The sequence below is a fragment of the Oncorhynchus nerka genome, linkage group LG23 (genome assembly GCF_034236695.1).
Source record: "Oncorhynchus nerka isolate Pitt River linkage group LG23, Oner_Uvic_2.0, whole genome shotgun sequence".
Lineage (NCBI taxonomy): Eukaryota > Metazoa > Chordata > Actinopteri > Salmoniformes > Salmonidae > Oncorhynchus > Oncorhynchus nerka.
The window spans coordinates 21003248-21025239 of record NC_088418.1 but is presented as its reverse complement, the minus strand read 5'-3'; the positions used below and the strand labels follow the sequence as shown (position 1 = coordinate 21025239).

Below are 21992 nucleotides of genomic sequence, written 5' to 3'. Positions count from 1 at the left end.
CTTGAAAACCAAGTCACCAGTTGAATGGAACCCTCGTAACAATGATGTTACAACAACATGTTAATGTAACACAGTTGTTGAACCGTACCTCCGTAGTGTGGTCAGTGTGTCGGTCATGGTGTTACAGCGTTTCAGCAGTGTGTCCAGTCTGTGTGGTTCCTCCTTCAGGAATTTGACAGCCTCCACCTCCACCCTCAACACCACCCGCATCTTACTCTGCAGACTGGGGAACTGGTCTGGAGGGAGGGAGGGAGGGAGGGAGAGACAGAGAAAGACAGATACAGAGACTGAAGCACCATTAACTCAATGAGAGAGGGAAGGTGTATATTGTATATCTATGCTTGTGTGTAAAACGTGCATGCAGTGTCTTTGTGTCTCTTTCCCTCCTGGGGCTTACTGTACTTTCTGTCCCCTGTGGTTCTGCTACCACATGGAGAAAGATTTCAGGGTATTTAGGCGCATAACCAGTTTCACAAGTTGGTAAACAAGCCTCTCGTTCCACTGTGTGATTTTGTGCCATGATGCCAGACGGGACAACATATGCATGTTTAGCACCTCTTCCTTAATCATTTTTTGATTTTATTTTTGATTGAACCTTTATTTAACTAGGCAAGTCAGTTAAGAACAAGTTCTTATTTACAATGACGGCCTACCGGGGAACAGTGGATTAACTGCAGAACGACAGATTTTTACCTTGTCAGCTCGGGGATTCGATCCAGCAGCCTTTCGGTTACTGGCCCAACGCTCTAACCACTAGGCTACCTGCTGCGATACATACTCATATTAGGCACGTACACCTGACTAATCACTGTCAATGCAACAGATTTGGTCATTGTGGTAATTATCTAGTAAGGTAATTATATGAGGGGTTCATTTTATTCCATCCAAACATTGCCTTACTGTTGTATCTTCCTGTATCATTATCCCCTATTGATATCCTTACTCTTGAGCTCTGTGAGGGTCTCTCCCAAAGACCTGAGCTCCATGCTCTTCTGCTCCACGTCCGTCTCTGTCACCAGGCCATGGTTGACTGACGAGTTCCTCTGGAGTTCCTCCACTGACTTCTCCAGATCACTGTGAAGACCAAAATCAGTTACCACTTGTCTTATAGCCATGTTATGCAGGCACTGCATGGTTCCAGATCAACACTAAATGTACCATTCAGCTTTCTACTATCTGAATCAGTCTGCATTATTTCTCCATTCACACAGACCCTAGCTTGAGCCTGACTTAAAGGCTGAACTCACTGCAGCTGCTGGATGAGCAGCTCTTCCTGGTTGAGGTACTTGAGTCTCTCCTCCTCCACTAAGAGACGCTGCCTCTGCAGAGGGTCCTCCTGGGTCCGCATGGCATCCAGCATCATCAGGCTCAGCTCCGACTCCGTCTGCCTCAGCAGGGACTGCACTGAGTCCTGGTTCTCCAACTGAGAGGCGAGGCATGGACAGACACAAAGACATGTTCTTTGGACGCACACACAATACGTCAAACAAGCATAAGTCAACCAATGCACAACGACAAGTCAACACACACAAAACGACAAGTCAACACACACACAACATGAGACACACACACAGACCAAAAGGCAGGCCGAATGCAAAATTACACACACACAGTTTTGTATTGCTATCATTGTGGGGACCAAAGAATTGATTCCCATACAAAATCTTATTTTCCCTAACCCTTAACCCTAAATCAAACCCTAACCCTAACCTTAACCCTTATCCATAACCCTAAACCTATACCTAACCTTAACCCCAAACCCCTAACCTTAACCCTAAAACTACACCTAACCCTAACTCCTAACCCTAAACCTAACCTAACCCTTAAGCCAAAAATATAATTTTTCCTTGTGGCAACCGGCAAAATGTCCCCACTTGTCCGAATAGTCCTTGTTCTACAATCCTTGTGAGGTACCCGCAAGGAGAGTTAAACAAAAACACAAAAACACACCATCTACACATTGATATATAAACACATGTAAAAAACAACTAGAGCCTTGAGGAATGTGTGTGTGTGTGTGTGTGTGTGTGTGTGTGTGTGTGTGTGTGTGTGTGTGTGTGTGTGTGTGTGTGTGTGTGTGTGTACGGCCATACTGTTCTCTGGAGCTCACCTGGATGTCGCGCAGCTGGGACAGCTGTATGCGCAGCTTGCTGGTGTTCTGCTGCAGGCCATGCAGGTGGTTCTGCATCTGCAGCCGCGACACCGTCAGTGACTGGGCGGACCCTGTGGGCGGGGGCGGCATCAGGGCCAACGGAGCCGATGGCGTCAGAGCTGGCCAATCAGAAAGCAGGATTAGGGTCTCGTGAATGTGCATTCTGCTGTTCTGCTGTCACGGAAGCCAATTATATCATCCATCGTAACAGGGGGGAGGATTTACTCGATTATACATAGGTGTAATGATGATTGACAGAGTGGGGAAGGTTTTAAGGACACACAAAGCTGGATTTCTTTGCATACATCTAGATTTCAGGGGTAACAACAGCAAGCCCGGAGCAAGCAAGTCTTTGACTCTTAAGTTGAAATGACACAAGGGGCCATTGAAATGACAATGAATAAATGGCTTTGTTTATATGGCATTTTCTCAGGCATAACAAAACAAAGGGACTGGTTTGATAAGACTAAGGTACACACAAACTTAGAGTTCACCCAAACTACAAAATCACATATTGCTTTACATAGAAAATAATCAAATTGCTTTGTAAATAGTCAAAATAAGACCATTAGCATTGATAACTTCCCAGGCAAATAGGTTTTGTAATTTAGGTGAACTAGCTTGGCACAACTAATTCTTGAAGAACGCCTTGTTTTGGGGGAGGGCTTGTCACAGTTCCAGTGTGTGTCTAAGTGCATTGTCTAACTAAAAGCTTGCCTTTTAATACCTGTCTGGATGAAAAAGGTAAAGGCCTACTTTCATCCGACAACACAAAATCCCCTTTACACAGACGACTTCCAGCAATTAACCATCTTTTTGCCGGTCTGTGTGAATGGTATCAGGAGTAGAAATACATATTGATCTACCCAAAGCACCAACTATGCATACAAAGAAACCTGACCACACCACTACTGATGATGACAAGTCAATCTAAATGACACTCCAGCAGGAACAGTAGTGAATGGGAAACACATTTTGAGCCCAGTTCTGAATCCAGACACTGAACACTGAACGCAGACATAAAGAATAAGAGAATCGAAACAGAATCCTCACAAAACTCAAAGTGCATCACACGAGAGACATCAACTGTAAAGGGAGGAATTTGTCAGAGAGACACAGAGGGAGGGGAAAAGACAAGGACTTTGGACAAGAAGATACCTTTCTTTTTTTTTAACCGTCCAGCTAAAATAAGGCACAAGAAGCACGGCACACATTACTAACAAAAACCAATACACACTTTAGTCACATGAGCAGTTCAGCTACAGAACATTTACGATGCTCTGCAACCCTTACCCTTTATATTGCCACGTCAATGGGACACAGGGAAAGGGAATGTATATTTGTTCTGTTTTCAGTTGATACTTACTGTCTGTTCCCGAGCAGTCACTGGACGTCTCGATCTTATCCCTGAAAAAGACTAAATAAGTTAAAGGTCCCCACTCTGTGTGTATGTTGTGTGTGTGTTTGTGAGTGTGTGTGTGTGTGTGCCTTACGGGCTATCTGCCTCTGGTCCCCTGGTCAGAACTGTCTGCAGTAGACCAGTCAGACTGGCTATCTGTTTTTCCATGACCTCCATGCGCCCCCTTAGCAGTGAAACACATAGGGTATGAAGTAAGTTCAGAAACACACAAAATACCCATCACAGACACACACACAACACACACACACACACACACACACACACACACACACACACACACACACACACACACACACACACACTCTCTCGCTCTCTCTCTCTCTCTCTCTCACCTGGTCTCGGTCTCATTGCCTGGTAGAGGTGAACTAAAACCTGGTGCTGAACTGAAACCACCGCCCTCCCCTCCAGGTCCAGCCATCAGACACAGCTGATCTGACCCCAACCCTGACCCCTGACCCCTAGCTTTGGCACTTTCCCCAAACACGGAGGAGGACACCGAGTCCCTTCGCAGGGTCTGCCTCCCAGGGGAGCCCCGGCCGGGCAAGGTGCCCGAATACGAGTCCCTCATGTCAGGGATCTTCTGCGGGGACGAGGGGGGTGGCACCCGGAAACCCATGGCCAACATGGACGCGGCGTAGGCAGCATCATTATACAGCGGGCCTCCAGGCCTGTATAGGATGCCGCTGTCCATCAGCTCTCCCTGCAGAGCCGCCGCCGAGTAGGAAGTGAGGGAGCGCACAGAGCCGGGTCCCAACCCTCCACCACCACCTCCTCCTCGCCGGTAGAGAGAGCCATAGGGATCCCCCCTCGGGGGTAGGGGAGAGTGGGGGCCAGCCAGACTAAGCCGACCCCCTTCCTGGCCCAGGGAATAGGGGTCGGCATAGATCCCCCCTCCATCGCCCCGCAGGAGCACCATGCTTCTGGAGCCAATACCGTGGACCTCCTCATCGGGCTTCACGTCCCTCCGCTCCAGGATGGCACTGGGGGAGAAGCTAGCCTGGGCATGGTGCTGGAGATGGTGGTGCTGGGGTTGGAGCTGCTGGGGGTGATGCTGCTGCGGGTGGTGGTGGGCCGCCATCTGGCCCCCGGGCGAGAGGTGGTGGGGGTGGGGGAGGGAGTGGGTGTGGGGGTGATGCTGGAGGTGAGGTTGCCCGGCATAGGAGGATGGACGGCCACCGCCACTGTAGAGGAGACGGACGCGGGACGGGGAGCTGGAGGGGGTCGAGGCGGAGGATGAGGCGGGGGCATTGCTGAGGCGACGGTTGGACGGAGAATCTTGCTGGGGCGTGTACACCATCTCCCTCTGTCATTGGAGGAAGAGAGGAACGATAGACATACTCAGAATAGAAGAAGAGTGAGGTTGAATAAAATACCTTACAATACAATATTACTGGTGATTCAAAAGAAAATTGCACATTATTGGATGCAGCTTGAAAACCAACCTGAGTTAATGACCCCCTGGGCTCTTAAAGTATAATAGCCTTCCTGACAAGACAATAGCAGTCCCCCATGGATGCTAAGCCACAGGAGGTCAGTGGCACCTTAGAGCCCCCTGTGCTCTACACACACTGGAGAAATGACTGGGGCACCTTTGTTCTTAACTGACTTGCCTAGTTAAATAAACACTTATTTATTTTTTAAATCTCCACCATCTACATTACCGCCTGTAGATGAAATTGCCTCCATACGTACAAAAAATAATCCCACTAGCTGTGACTGACTAGCGAGGGGCGAACCACGACTTCTCGGACAGGATCCCTGAGCCCCACTGTCACACAATCCCCGTCATAGACCACAGCAGAGCACAGCTTCACTGTATCTCCTCACACTACTCTAACCCCTCTCCTCAGCGCCCAACCAACCTGCCAATCAATCTCCGCTAAGCCCTGTCATCCAATCCATTTTGTCCCTCTATATCCTCCCTGTCTCTGTGCAGCGCTACTCGGTGGTACCGTCATGGTTTACAGTCTGTAATCTGCTCTGCTGGCTCATGTATGGCCCACTTCACCTTGGGTTTATTTGCTGGGGGATAAGAGGGATCCTATGTAATATCCTATGTTTCGCAGAGTTGTGGCTGAACGAGGACATAAATATACATCCTTCTAGTTTTTCTATGCGCCGTCAAGACCGGAAGGGAGGAGGGGCGTGTCTCTTTGTTTACAACAGCTGCGGAGTGAGCTCTAATGTTAAGGACGTTTCGAGTTTTTGCTCTCCTGAGAATACCTCATGATAAGCTGCAGACCATACTATTTACCAAGAGAGTTTTCATCTATATTTTTCGTAGCTGTCTATTTACCAACGCAAACTGATACTGGCACTAAGGCCACACTCAACGAGCTGTATAGGGCCATACGCAATCAAGAAAATGCACAATTCAGAGTGAAACTGAAATCGATTTTACCTCATTTTTTCCATCATGTCACCTGTGCAACTAGAGGAAACAAAACTTTAAATCACATTTACACCACACAGAGAAATACATTCAAGGTCCTCCCTCGCCCTCCTTTTGGCAAAACAGACCATAAGTCTATCCTCCTGCTTACAAGCAAAAAATTCAAACAGGAAGTACCAGTGACACGCCCAATACGGAAGTGGTCTAATGAAGCGGATGCTAACCTACAGGACTGTTTCGATTAATCCGATAACATGGAGGAGTTTACCACTTCAGTCACCAGCTTAATAAATAAGTGCATCGACGAAGTCGTCCCCACAGTGACCGTACATACCCCAACCAGAAGCCATGGACCCGGTGTGTAATACCAACTTGTTTTAAGCAGACCAACACAGTCCTCGTGCTGAATAACGCCAAGGTAACCTGTCTAAATGACTATTGTCCCACAGCACTCACATCTATAGCCATGAAATGATTTGAGAGGCTGGTCATGGCTCACATCAACAGCATCATCACAAACACCCTGGACCCACTCCAATTCACATACCGCCTCAACAGATCCACAGATGATGCCATATCTATTGCACTCAACACCGCCCTCACCCACCTGGACAAAATAAATACCTATGTAAGAATGCTGTTTATAGATTACAGCTCAGGATTCAACGCCATAGTCCTCTCTAAACCCATGACTAAGCTCGGGACCCTGGGACTGAACACCTCCTTCTGCAACTGGATCCGGGACTTCCTGACAGGCCACTTCCAGGTGGTGAGGGTAGGCAACAACACATATGGGCTGTTTTGCTTATTCGCCTCCTGCACCCCTTATTCACCCACGACCATGTGGCCACACACGACTCCAACACCATCATCAAGTTTGCTGACGACACGACGGTGGTAGGACTGATCACCGACGATGACGAGGCAGCCCACAGGGAGGAGGTCAGAGACCTGGCAGTGTGGTGCCAGGACAGCAACCTCTCCCTCAACGTCAGCAAGACAAAGGAGCTGATCGTGGACGACAGGAAACAGAGGTGTGAGCACGCCCCCGTACACATCAAAGGGGCTGTAGTGGAGCGGGTCAAGAGCTTCAAGTTCCATACTCACTTTTGATCGCATTCTTTTCTGCTTATGTCTAGTGACAACGCCAATTCTCCATGGTGTATTCAAGCGTTTCCCAAACTGTTTGAGTTGTCGTCTAAATCCCTTTTTAGTGTCTGATGAAATACACAAAGCCATGTCTCTAGCTGACACACCATTTGAGAACAACTGTGTATGTACAATATTATACAACATTATCAGTCAGCAAATAGCCTTTTTTGCCTTGGAGGGAAACAGGTCAGCGTGGATTCAAAAACAGTGCTACTGTTGTAGTATCATATTACTCATTCGTGCAGACTTATTTAATAGAGACTGGCTGAGTTTCATTTGTGCTCCAGTAGGTTGATTAATAGCTACTCATTTTTCCATTACTAAACAACATAATATCACTGTCAGAACAGCATGAGTAGCTGCAAATATGTTATTTGGGGTGAAGGAGTACTTGGGCTCAGTGTTTGCTTTCAATTCGGTAGAGAGCTTGCTGAGGTCGGTTAAACCTTTAGGGATCACGATTCCTCATGGCGAGCAAGGCCCACACATACAGATGGACAGAGAGAGAGAGAGAGAGAGAGAGACAGAGACAGACAGACAGACAGACAGACAGACAGACAGACAGACAGACAGACAGACAGACAGACAGACAGACAGACAGACAGACAGACAGACAGACAGACAGACAGACAGACAGACAGACAGACAGACAGACAGAGAGGGGGGGGAGACAGAGACAGACACAGATACACACAAATAACTCCCACTCACAAACACACACACACACACACACACACACACACACACACACACACACACACACACCTCCCCCTTTACACTCACCCTTAGGTCTCCGTTGGCCAGATGTGGGTTGTGGTGTCCGGGGTAGGTGCCGTAGACAGGCTCCTTACAGTAGATCTTGATGACACAGCGGTCCTGTACGTCTCGTGGGTCCTCCAGCTCATAGAATACGTTGCGGGCCTCATCCTTAATCAGCAGGGCCGTGCTGGGGCACCTGAACATGGGCATTGACACCCGAGCATTTACAATTCAACAGGCCACTTATTGTTTGGTAATGACCTAATAAGGATTGTTTTTGTTTCATTTCATTGAATTAATCTTTAGCTTGCCAGCTAATTAATCAGATGTTATCTTAGCTAAAAGTCAGCTATCATAAGGTGACACCAGTTGTCTTGATTGTTTATTACACCGTCTATGTCATTGTTATGTCATTGTTATGACAGCGTTATGTAGCCTTTATAACAAAGCGTTCTACTAAAGTGTGATAAAGCCACCTTAGCATTGCCATGGTCAGCCTCTGGGGAAACATGTGGACAATGAGGGCTCTCAGGGTCTCCAGACTGGTCAGCTCGTGGGTCAGGTGCACCCGCCTTGTCTCCTCGCCCAGCTGGAGGAAGAGAATTCCTGAGGGAAAGGAGGGAGGAAGGAGGAGAGGAGAGGAGAGGAGAGAAGAGGAGAGGAGAGGAGAGGAGAGGAGAGGATTGAGATTCATTTGACTATAATACCTCAACAAACACACACACGACAGAGGGCAGAGAGGGCACAATCACAATCATCTCATCTGTCTACTGGGGCATTTTCTAAATGAATTCTAGACAATCAGTGACGAATTCGAAATAGAATCAAGTATAAACTTCAGAAACCTCCTCATGAATGTGATCCTCATTCTCCTTATGAATATGAATAAAACTTCCTTTAGAGTGAACCTGCCTGCAACCCCAAAGATGGTACAGACGACTTGTTGTTATGATTGTGGTCAATAAGACTGATATGAGCGTGACATGACCATTATGTTCTGACCTGGCGCACGGAGCTTGGCCTGGCTGGATGAGCGTGCCAGGGGGAGGCTCTGGCGGAGGCGGTTCATGCGGTTGAACCCGAGGGGAACGTCGGCCTCAGACATGGTTTCCAGACTCTCAGCCGAGGCAAAGGACACCCTGCTGGCCTGGTCAGCTAGAGCCGGCTGGTCGGGGTTGCGTCGGATCACACGGGGGGTACGGGCCTATGGGATAGAGGGAGAGACAGATTGTATCAATCAACACTTAAAACCCCCCGACCATCACAGCAAAAACACACAGCTGCTGTGACAATGAACACAGACAAACATAGTCAACCACCAAAGCAAAAAGACAACCATAAACTCAGACAAAACAAGTCAACCCTGCAAAACGACAACCACAAACTCAGACAAAACAAGTCAACCCCTGCAAAACGACAACCACAAAAATCAGACAAAACAAGTCAACCACTGGGAAAAGACAACTACAATAACAGACAAAACAAGTCAACCACTGCAAAAAGACAACTACAATAACAGACAAAACAAGTCAACCACTGGGAAAAGACAACTACAATAACAGACAAAACAAGTCAACCACTGCAAAAAGACAACTACAATAACAGACAAGACAAGTCAACCACTGCAAAAAGACAACCACAAACTCAGACAAGACAAGTCAACCACTGCAAAAAGACAACCACAAACTCAGACAAGACAAGTCAACCACTGCAAAAAGACAACCACAAACTCAGACAAGACAAGTCAACCACTGCAAAAAGACAACCACAAACTCAGACAAGACAAGTCAACCACTGGAAAAAGACAACTACAATAACAGCCAAAACAAGAGAATTGCATAAAACAAGATAAAACCAGAAGACAACAAAATCAAATCAAAGTTTATTGGTCACGTACACAGTTTATCTACTACTGCAGTGTGCAGTAGTAGATACTGTATATTAGAATTAGCTTAATAAAGAATACAGCTTTGTGAAGATTACAGTATAAGTATACACCATGGGAAAAAAACAGTATAAAATAAATGATCCAGTGTTAAATTGTCTCTTAAAACAATCCCAGACAAAGATACAACAGCACAGCTGTTTCCTCGGGATGAGTCAACTGCATAAAACATAATGACGACGCAGCCACCAAAACTGTTGTAATAAACATATTTTACAAAGCTTCAAACAAATGTATTTAAGTGTGAGCTGAGGAGTTAAACTTGTTGAATTCATTTTGAGTGCACACTAGCCAAGAAACAATTTACATGAAGAAATGGAGCGATATAAATAGGCCTATCTAATATTAATGCTATGTAAATGATGTGGTCTTAGGTGGTTAAGTGCTAGATTCACCAGTATCCACTCTACAGAGAATTAGAGGAACCAACATAACTCTAGTTATGCTAATGCTAACAAACGAAGCTAGCAGAACACTAGCTAGACAGACTTCCATTGAGATGCAGGTGACCACTGAGCCTTCAGACTTCACCCAATTTAAACCACAGAGAGAAGATAAGATGATGAAGACGTGAGGAAAAGTGGGGATGAGGAAGAGGACCTCTTGTTACAGCTGTGCGCGGCAGGAGCTGCTAGAGCAGGTTGTTTATAATGAATCCCTACCGACAGATATTTTCCAGCCCAAAGACTACAGTAATGAGCTCCCACAGTGCTCTGTGAACACTGCTCACATTCAGTTATGCATCTGTTGTCTCCCCAAACGCCACCGTTGCTTTGATTTGTTGTTCGTGCAATAGGCACACCTAAACTGCACATGGGGGTATGCTCACACACACACACACACACACACACACTTATCCCCATCCATCCATCCATCCATCCACACACACACACATACACACACACACACACACACACACACACACAAAATGTACATACACACACACTCGTCACGAATTGAGCAGGATGACGGATTGCGAGTGGTGCCCCTCATTTGTGTTGAGATTTATGGACTGTGTGTCAACCAGAAGCAGTGCACCTTCTGCTTCTAACATCCCACAAGCATCAAGCTGTTGAGAAGAGAAGTTGGTGGCATGAGGGAATTACAAAGTTTGTGGTTAGTCAGCTGTAGAGCGAGGATGGAGGGAGCAGGAGAGAAGGTGTGTGAGAGAGAAAGAGAGAGAGAGAGAGAGAGAGAGAGAGAAAGAGAGAGAGAGATAACGAGAGAGAGAGAGAGAGAGAGAGAGTGAGAAAGAGAGAGAGAGATAACGAGAGAGAGAGAGAGAGTGAGAGAGAGAGTGAGAAAGAAAGAAAGAAAGAAAAAAGGAAGATAGAAAGAGAGAAATAGAGAAATAGAGAAAGAGAGAGATGAGAGCGAGAGAAAGAAAGAGAGAGAAAGCGAGAGGAGAGACAGAGAGAGGCAAAAGGAGGAAGACAGATTCTGAGACCAAGCGAGAGAGACTTAAGCAGAGAATGAGAGGAAAAGTCCTAAAGTGCAACATGATGGTTGACTTCCTGTCGGCTCTTTCCTAATTAGTTCTCATTTCAGTGTGCTGGCAGCAGCTGTGGAGAGGCTCTTAGGGCAGGGCTCAGAGGGCAGGGCTCAGAGGGCAGGGCTCCTCTCCGTGCGCTCCTGGGAACCAGAAGACAAGCTTGACTGCGCTCTGTATGCCCATGTTTTATTCCCGCTGTGTCTGTCTACATTACGAGCTGACATTTTCTCTAGGGTAACGCCCAATAAACTCCCCCACCTCCATCTTCTTCAATAGCACAATCCAAGGGAGGAGATGGTGGAATTGGCGAAGAACGCCTGGGAATGTGGTTTCCAAAGTGAAAATCTCTGGGGGGAATATAAATACATATTTTTTTGCAGAATGCCTGGACATTTCACAGGAGTGCATATTTTTCCAATTCCACCTATGCCCTCGATAATCATGACCCTGTTTCTGCCTGTGCAATTAAACTTGGATAGATACTGTAATAAAGTTCTCCATCCAATGAGGATAATTGGACCCCGGCAAAAAAAAAAATCTATAACTTCTTCTGAGCCTGTCACGCTGTTATAAGTCCGTTTGGTTGTCGTCAATTCTTCTGACCCTTCACTGACCTAACAGTGTTTTGTCATCAAGTCAACAGCCTTAGGAAGGCTTAGGAAGGCATTCTTTTCTGCTGCAGAATAACTCATTACCTCCTTTATGTCTTGGAAGGCCATTCTGTCTCATGGATTCTCTCTTGGTTTATGACAGTGCTTCTCTCACCTGACTCTCGCTAAGGCTGGGTAATCTTTACTGGAGATCTCATGGTCTTTTGCGTAAAACATCAGTCATGGCGCAGTGTTATCTGTGTCAACGAGAGGAACTATGCAGACAATAGACACAGCTTCCCTTACAAAGAGAAAATACCCAAACTATCAAATGTATGACACTGGACAACCATATAAGCAATATAACTGGGAGTCAATCATTTGTCCAATAACAGGCAAGACGTTTAGTGATACGTTTAGAAGCAGTGAGAAAGTGTCACTCATGTGCACATTCATTTCTTACCTCTGTGTCCCTTACTGGGGGTCTCTGTATGACTACAGGTCTCGAAGTACTTCTTCACAATCCTACATCTCTATCAATCTCTGTACTGTATCTCTACTGCCCCAAGTCTCTATCAGAATGGAGGTTCTCTCTCTCTCACGTACTGCTGTGTAGTTCTTTTGAGGGTCTGTTTGATCATCCTTCACCTGGCTATCTTACTGCTCCCCTAAGTCCTGTCTGTCCAACCATCACTACTCCATCAATTTCATGGGCATTGCTACCCTGCAGTCCTGGCATACTTTTCCAGTGAGCTCTGTAATTGGGGAACCTTTGACCTCAAGGATGTGAGTATGGGAGAAGCATTGGGAGAACTTTTCTAAGGATTTTAATTTAGCTTCTCCAGTTTAAAAGAAAGTCCTTAATAAGTCCTCATTAAATTATTATTAATTTATGCACCAAACATCCTCTCTGTCTTGGCAGATCATAGCGAAGTGTGCCGATAAGTGATTCTGGCCACGTGCCACAGCATACAGATGTAGGATCTTAATTTGTGCCAGTTTGCTACAGCAGGAAAATAATCCTGCAGCAACAGGAGATGTGAATTATTATGTGGATTATAATTAATGGACATTTTTGTCAAGATTTATATTTTTTTTGTTTGGGCAAATGAAGTCTGAAATGTAAAAGTGGAAATTACACATTTTAGAAGCCATTAATGCACCAAACGTCCTCTCTCTGTCTTGGCAGATCATAGCAAAGCATGATCAGCAGTGGGCCAATTTTTTCTTGAGCGGATGGTCGGGGGGCCGAAACATAACTACAAATAATGTGTTGATGGCAAATTGTCCGCAAGAAGCACCAACAGATATGTTTGACTAAAACATAATAATTTCAAACCTTGCTTACATTTGTGTACGATCACATGTTTCTCTCTATTACGCGTGGGAACAGATTTCTTAAATTAAATTCAACTTGGAGCTGATTTCCTTGTCTTTTTACAGCCTTTTATGTCCAACAATAAAAAAATATTTAATTTTTAAAAATGTAAATTTTTTGTTCAGAAAACTTGGGGGACCATATATAACCATATGCGGAGCATATCGGCCCGCGGACCTCCAGTTGGGGAGCCCTGCACTACACGTTTGCATTTCCTGCAGGTGGTCGCAAGGGGAAACATGGCCGCCATAGGCATCCTAAGCCTTTTAGGGCTGCAAAACACAGGCCATTCTCAGAGTCAGATCAGGGAATAGTGATTTTCCACCCAACACCATATCAACACTCAGACAGCCAAGGACAACAATAGCAGCTGTTCAAATGCTTTAGCTACTGAGCCTGCTAGCTGGGACCCCAAGTGTCATGGCAAGTCCAGGGATGTCCTCTATTGTAAACAATGTTGTGTGTGTGTGTGTGTGTGTGTGTGTGTGTGTGTGTGTGTGTGTGTGTGTGTGTGTGTGTGTGTGTGTGTGTGTGTGTGTGTGTGTGTGTGTGTGTGTGTGTGTGTGTGTGTGTGTGTGTGTGTGTGTGTGTGTGTGTGTGTGTGTGTGTGTGTGTGTGTGTGTGTGTGTGTGTGTGTGTGTGTGTGTGTGTGTGTGTGTGTGTGTGTGTGTGTGTGTGTGTGTGTGTGTGTGTGTGTGTGTGTGTGTGTGTGTGTGTGTGTGTGTGTGTAAAAAAATGTATGTACTAACTACTACTGTGAGTCACTCTGGATAAGAACGTCTGCTAAGTGACAAAAATATATCGCAGATATTCCCCACTTAGACATCGAGGGTTTCTGAAACGCCTCAATGTCTTGTCAAAATACTATATACTAACTATGCTGCTTCTACATTTCAGTCCTTTGGCAGTAACACTTACCAGTGCATTCAACCAGGACACTGAACAACAGCATAGTGATTTTAGCTTTGTTTATTGTAGAATATACTATTTATGGTGCCATTGTCCTCTACAGTATATCGACAGTCTCTGTCACATACAGGTAACTGCCAAAATAAAGGAAACACTTGAGTAAATGAGGGACACAAAGTGTAATGAAAGCAGGTGCTGCCACATGTGTCTCCTGAGTTGATTAAGAAATTAAAACATCCCATCACGCTTAGGGTCATGCCCAGTTGACCAGTATTTTGGCTCCCATGACTAGAAGAGGTCTCAGTGACTTTGAAAGACGGATCTCAATGGAGCATAGGGGGTTTAAAGGGGGGGTGTCTGTCACTAGATCTCAACCCAATTTAACACCTTTGGGAGATTCTGGAGCGGTGTGTGAGACATTGTTTTCAAAACACCAAATGTGGAATTTCTCATAGAAGAAGGTTGTCACATCCCTCCAGACACTTGCATCATTGCAAAGGCACATTGAATCTGTTCCTGGCGACTTTGGCCACTCGTGGTGGCCCAATGCCCTATTGTCACATTCGTCATATTGATGAGACCAAGGCGCAGTGTGATATGAATACATACTTCTTTTAATAAAGAAAGAACACTAAACAAACTGCCAAAACAACCGTGAAACTATATAAACCAAGTGCTGACAGGCAACTACACAGACAATAACAAACTGGAAAATGGCAACCTAAATAGGATCCCCAATCAGAGACAACGATAAACAGCTGCCTCTGATTGGGAACCAATTCAGGCCACCATAGACCTACATTACCTAGACATACAAAAAAACATAGATATACAAAAACCCTAGACAGGACAAAAACACACATACCCACCCTCGTCACACCCTGACCAAAATAATACACAAAACATAGATATACAAAAACCCTAGACAGGACAAAAACACACATACCCACCCTCGTCACACCCTGACCAAAATAATACACAAAACATAGATATACAAAAACCCTAGACAGGACAAAAACACACATACCCACCCTCGTCACACCCTGACCAAAATAATACACAAAACATAGATATACAAAAACCCTAGACAGGACAAAAACACACATACCCACCCTCGTCACACCCTGACCAAAATAATACACAAAACATAGATATAAAAACAAAAAAAAACCCTAGACAGGACAAAAATACACACATACCCACCCTCGTCAAAAACACCCCCTGACCTGACCAAAATAATACACAAAACATAGATATACAAAAACCCTAGACAGGACAAAAACACACATACCCACCCTCGTCACACCCTGACCAAAATAATACACAAAACATAGATATACAAAAACCCTAGACAGGACAAAAACACACATACCCACCCTCGTCACACCCTGACCAAAAATAATACACAAAACATAGATAACTAAGGTCGTGACACCTATTGACACTTTATGTTGGTGCTTCCTTTATTTTAGCAGTTACCTGTATGTCGCCTCTGTTCACCTCCTCTCATGTGCAATAATCAATCAAGCACTCAATCTACCAATCAATCATCCAACCAATCAATCAAAGAACATTCAAGCTGCACTTTTTTTGCTACACCACTTACAGAACACCTAACAAGAGCCCCTGCATGAAATCCATTTTCCTTTGTGAGTAGCTCTGAATAAAAGGAGTCAAGCCCAAGGAATCCATGCACTGTAGGAGACATGATGACTTCACCTGGATCGGATGAATGACTCATTGTACATGTGAATACGGCTAGCGCCTTTACATGGCTCTAAGGCGACGTTCCAAATGGCACCCTATTCCCTTCGTAGTACACTACTTTTGACCGGGCCCATTGGACTCTGGTTACAAGTTGTGCACTATGTAAGGAATAGGGTGCCATTTGGAACACACTTTAACTATAGTATAGACTTTCTGGCCTGATTCAACAGTAAGGCGGCGAAGAGGAGACAATGGACTCTGATTACTTTCCCACTCCAGATAGACAGACAGACCGAGGCCTATGAGGGACAGACAGTGGTATTAATGTTTGTATTAGTGGGGCTGGGATCCGCAAAAGGGAGGGAATTATACAGCAGAGGTCCTCGGTTCCTCTGTTGTTGCCTAGCAGTCTTTGCAGTCAGAAAGAGAGAAGAGATAGCACTGCAAGCATATTAATCCATGCTATGGCCTCCCCACGGAGAGTAGTTTAAACAGACAGACAATCCCTCCGTTTTGTCAGAGGATCTGAGAGAATGTGAGAAGGAGGCGAGTCTTCAAAATGATTTTGTGATTTTGCTGGTGCGGATGTGTGTGTGTGTGTGTGTTTCTGTATGTGCATAGCTTGTGACTGTGTGCATGCATTTACATTTACATCAACGACCTTCCGTGTAAATGCAGACGTGTTTGTATGCGAATCTACAGTGTGCACGTGTGCATGCACGTGCACTTGTGAAGTGCTAGCAAGCCAATGAAACATCAAAAGAAGCTAGCAAGGGGCCGTTACAGACACACACACCGACACAAACACACACTAAGAGCACTGCTGTAGGGATTTCTCTTGCATCAGAATAGTGAGAACAGCAGCCTCCCTGAGAGGAAGAGAGGGCGAGCGATAAGCAATCCCGTTAGAACTGGGAGCCAACAGCGAACGGGGGATTCAATAAAGCTTGTGTGTGTGACATTGAACGAGATAAGAGGGAAATGGACTGCTGGCATATGAGGAAACCACCAGTTATGTAATTAGTAGGGAGGTATTATATGACATACAAATTAGGAATGCAGGGATTGGAAATCCAAATAGGAAATAGTACATTTGTGACTAAATGATGAAATATTCTGTATATTTACCGTGGAAATGTAACGGAGAGATTACTACACTAATGGAATGCCTCTGTGTGTAGGATGCTTCTGTCTAGATGCTACAAAGATACCTAACACTGCCATTCTACACTGCCATTCTACACTGCCATTCTACACTGTAGACTTTTGTTGGCCATCTATTCATTGTGAAAGCATCAACTCTTCCCTTGATGCAAATTTTGAAATTTGAGCTTCAAACACCCTTCCATCCTTTGTTCCTGACCTTGTTCTTTGGTCAGCAACACACAACAGTCAGATCTCTGTCATAGGGAATTATTCATATGAAGAGTTGAATTCCAAAATGCTTTATATCCATTTTAATTTCGGGGGGGTAAATGAGCTTAAGATGTTTAAAGAAATGATGAAAGAGATTGGTGTGTTTCAGAGATATAAGTAGCACTGCTAGGTTTTACACGGTCAAATGTGAAGAAATGTACAAATTCTACATTTGTGACATCAATGTTTAGAAAACAAAATTCCACAGAGTAATATGAGATCTGTATGTGAACATTTAGCAGATTTCCTTACCCAGAGTGACTTACAGTTAGTGCATTCATCTTAAGATAGGTGATACAAACACATATCACAGGCAAATATAAAGGACGCAAACATTCCATTCCAGCTAAACAATGCATATATAGCATTTTGCAAAAAAACAAAAAAATACATCTCAACTGAATCAATAGCCCTTCCATTCTACATTCTCTGTACCAACTTTACATAGTGGCATTACAGAATATGTGGGAACCAATATGTAGCGCCCACATGGGGGATGCACAGCAGCCATATTGAGCCAGAATGCTTATTTTGTCCACTAAGAGTACCTAAACCTTGCAGACAGTACTGTTCTACAGTCGTGTTGGTTCATGTACACGGAATGTAAACCACAACTGTTGCGAATCAGGCTAATGATTTACATGTTACAGATATTTTAAGTCTCTTTGGCCCAAATCCTAACCTGAGATCCAGGCAAAGTATGTTCTCGCACAAATCTCCCATTGACATCAAGGCATAACTTAGGTGTCCAATTTCAGCACACAGATCTCAACTTGGGACTTGGCCCCACTATGAGGGACTCAAAATACAGCAGCAGATGCATTCCTACACCAGTAACAAGTCTCAGAGGTGTGTGCCAACACTGCAACACTCACAATGAGGAGTAGAGAAGCACACAGATGCACACACAGACACTATGAATGTTTATCCCATTACAGACAAATCCACAGAGACAGAGACACATATTCACACTAAAACACAAACAGTCTTAGCACTGACCTTGAAGCTCCAGTAGTTGGGCTGTTGCTAGGGGGAGAAAGAGAGAGGGAAAAGGGAGAGAGAGAGAGAGAGAGAAAAGGATAGGGAGTTAGATATGTTCCCATCCCTTAAGCCGGACAACTGTCTTCTCCCTGCCAACCGCTGCTAGTCAGAGAGAGATGGATGGAGAGACGTGTGGGGGAACGGAGAAAAGGGGATGTGAGTGAGAAAGATCCATCTATCCGCTTCCAGTCAGACGTTTGTAAGATAATGCAGACGTGACGAATAAAGTTGGGAAGATCTGAATACTTTATCTGAGGAGAGAGAGGAGTTGAAGACTTTCCCAAGACAAAAAAAGGAGGGGTATAAGACCATCATATTTCTCTCTCCGTCAGATCCAATCGGAAAGTGAGGGGCTAATTATTGTGATGATAGACCAGATTAACTTCCGATGTCCTTCAGTGCCATCATAATAGCCTTTTAATTGCCTGTAATTGCTTCCCAACAATGAATCAAATGTTTACAGACACTACATCCATACTAATGACAAACACACACCAGCTAGCTAGCGATCCAACTGAACACCTACTGTTCACACAATTAGCTGGCTCAAATTCAGGAGTGGATTAAAGCAATACACAGACACTGGATTAAAGAAGCTTGGCTTTTTAAGGGAATTTGGGCAGCCTCCAATGGAGAGGACAAAGTTCATTAAATCTATTAGGTTGTGTTAGGCTATTGTGACTGTGTGTAGTGTCCTTGAGTCACAGTGACAACGGTAGGCTATAACCAAGACGCTGTTGCAAGATTATGTAGGACTTGTGCCAGGGGTGTCAAGTGCACAGTTCAATTTTGGTTCCATCTAAATTAAGGATGATACCTGACTATCTTATCACTCATCTAAACATTTACATATGAGTGATTTAACAGACGCTATTATCCAGAGCGACTTACAGGAGAAATTAGGGTAAAGTGCCTTGCTCAAGGGCACATTGACAGATTATTCACAAAGTCGGCTCAGGGATTTTTGAACCAGTGACCTTTTGAATACTGGCCCAATACTCTTAACCCCAAGGCTATGTGACGCCTAAACAGCTTGGTCGATCTTGAATTGTGGTGGTATTTGGGCATGGCATTTTAGAGAAAATGAACAAAATGTTCTATATTTTTGGGTACGTCTTCCCATTCTAAATGAACTAATATTGCAGTCTTGAAATCATTTTTAACATGATTATAACATTGTGCCACCAGTAGGAGAAGTAACACCAATGACAGTAACACCAATGACAGTAACACCAATGACAAATTGAAGGTGTTATTGTTGAAAGAACATTTTATTTTAATAGCCTTCTTTGTTTTTATTGATCGATACAATATATGAAATACTTTGTTTACTTTCTAGCTTTCAAAATAAGAGGTAGATATCCCTAAATCCCCAAAACATCATCGCTACAGGGATAACCCAATGGTTTTATTTGGTTTTATTTGCCCCCCCCCCCCCCCCCTTCGGAAAGTATTCAGACCCCTTGACTTTTTCCACATTCCGTTACGTTTCAGCCTTCAACTATGCTCTATAATGACAAAGTGAAAAGAGGTTTTTAGACATTTTTGCAAATGTATTGAAAATGTAAAACAGAAATACCTTATTTACATAACTATTCAGAACCTTTGCTCTGAGACTCAAATTTAAGCTCAGGTGCATCCTGTTTCCATTGATCATCCTTGAGATGTTTCTACAACTTTATTGGAGTTCATCTGTGGTAAATTCAATTGATTGGACATAATTTGCAAAGGCACACACCTGTCTATACAAGGTTCCACAGTTGACATGGCATGTCAGAGCAAAAAACCAAGCCATGAGGTCGAAGGAATTGTCCATAGAGCTCCGAGACAGGGTTGTGTCGAGGTCCAGATCTGGGGAGGGGTACCAAAACAGGGACTGGGAGACTAGTCAGGATCGAGGGAAAGATGAACTGAGCAAAGTACAGAGAAATCCTTGATGAAAACCTGCTCCAGAGCACTGACGACCTCAGACTGGCGCGAAGATTCACCTTCCAACAGGACAACGACCCTAAGTACACAGCCAAGACAACACAGGAGTGGCTTTAGGACAAGTCTCTGAATGTCCTTGAGTGGCCCAGCCAGAGCCCAGATTTGAACCCGATCAAACATGTCTGGAGAGAATGTGCAGCAACGCTCCCCATCCAACCTGACAGAGCTTGAAAGGATCTGGAGAGAAGAATGGGAGAAACTCCCCAAATACAAGTGTGCCACGCTTGTAGCGTCATACCCAAGAAGACTTGAGGCTGTAATCGCTACCAAAGGTGCTTCAACAAAGTACTGAGTGAAGGGTCTGAATACCTATGTAAATGTGATATTTCTATTTTTTAAATTGTTTTTACATTTGACAAAAATGTCTAAAAACCTGCATTTGCTTTGTCATTATGCAGTATTGTATGCAGATTTATAAGGAAATAAAACAATGTAATACATTTTGGAATAAGCCTGTGATGTGAAAGAAGTAAAGGGGCCTGAATACTTTAGATGTATTATAATTTTTTAAGTTTCATTGTTGGTCATAAAAGACAATGAAAACACCAGGAAATCAGTTCCAAATGATTTTAATGAAGGAAATCTGTTCCCAAGTATTCCCACGCATAATACAGAGGCATATGATTGTGTGAAATGATTACGTTTGAGTCAAATATTATATCTGTTTGGGCTTCTTGCAGTCAATTTACAGTCTACAAATTATTAGCAATTGTGTTCCGACCATCCGGTCAAGGAATGAAATCAGCCCGCCTTACATTATGTTTTGTGATTAGTAACCATTTCAGTATAAACAAATGATGAATATCTATTTTCATTTGAAAGTGTTTTTCATGGTTGCCATGGCACGGGATGCAAATGCAAGAGTGACCCAGCAACATTCAGATAGTATATTCTATTCCATTAGCTCAGAGCTAGACCTTTTAACTCCCTCACTCTCAATTCCTACCCTCTTTTGAGACAGAAGGTTTAGTCCTACCCTCTGTTAAGAAAGAACCTTCCATTCCTACCCTGGTTTGAAAGGAAATATTCAATGAGTTCCTACCCTCTGTTGAGAGAGTATGTGGAGGAGAGAAGCTGGATGAAGAACGACAGAGCAGAGGCAGGAGAGGAAGAGAACAGAGGCCTGTGGGCTCCTGTGACCCAGATACAGAGAGCTTTGTGCGTCCTGCAGGCTACTGTCCGAGTCAGCGCTAGTGATCATGTGTCTGCCTGCATGGCCATATTACCACCAATCAGACCCAATGACATATTACCACCAATCAGACACCATGACATATCACCACCAATCAGACCCAATGCCATATTACCACCAATCAGACACCATGACATATCACCACCAATCAGACCCCATGACATATTACCTCCATTCAGACCCCATTTTACTGGCCTGGCCTCTACACAGTCCCAAGACTGTTGTTGCTCACTATAACTAGGACTTGACTACTGATACTATGGTTGGATGGTTGGCCCTGTCCGGGGGTATAGTTGGATGGGGCCACAGTGTCTCAGGACCCCTCCTGTCCCAGTGTCCAGTAATTATGCTGCAATCGTTTATGTGTCGGGGGGCTAGGGTCAGTCTGTTATATCCGGAGTATTTCTCCTGTCTTATCCGGTGTCCTGTGTGAATTTAAGTATGCTCCCTCTAATCCC

The 21992-nt window shown here is 44.5% G+C and overlaps 1 protein-coding gene across 1 annotated transcript in view; it reads right to left on the bottom strand.

Annotated features, from left to right (window-relative positions):
* Positions 1–21992, bottom strand: part of LOC115106441 (SRC kinase signaling inhibitor 1-like) — a 75403-nt gene that overhangs the window by 16021 nt on the left and 37390 nt on the right. Inside the window, exons 4-15 of the mRNA XM_065007933.1 lie at positions 18312–18338; positions 8878–9079; positions 8352–8481; positions 7900–8071; positions 3905–4875; positions 3646–3735; positions 3519–3559; positions 3311–3334; positions 2111–2271; positions 1248–1423; positions 944–1074; positions 89–236 (exon numbers count right to left, since the gene is read on the bottom strand). Coding sequence (XP_064864005.1) covers positions 89–236; positions 944–1074; positions 1248–1423; positions 2111–2271; positions 3311–3334; positions 3519–3559; positions 3646–3735; positions 3905–4875; positions 7900–8071; positions 8352–8481; positions 8878–9079; positions 18312–18338 — 2273 coding nt within the window. The remainder of the gene's footprint in view (positions 1–88; positions 237–943; positions 1075–1247; positions 1424–2110; positions 2272–3310; positions 3335–3518; positions 3560–3645; positions 3736–3904; positions 4876–7899; positions 8072–8351; positions 8482–8877; positions 9080–18311; positions 18339–21992) is intronic.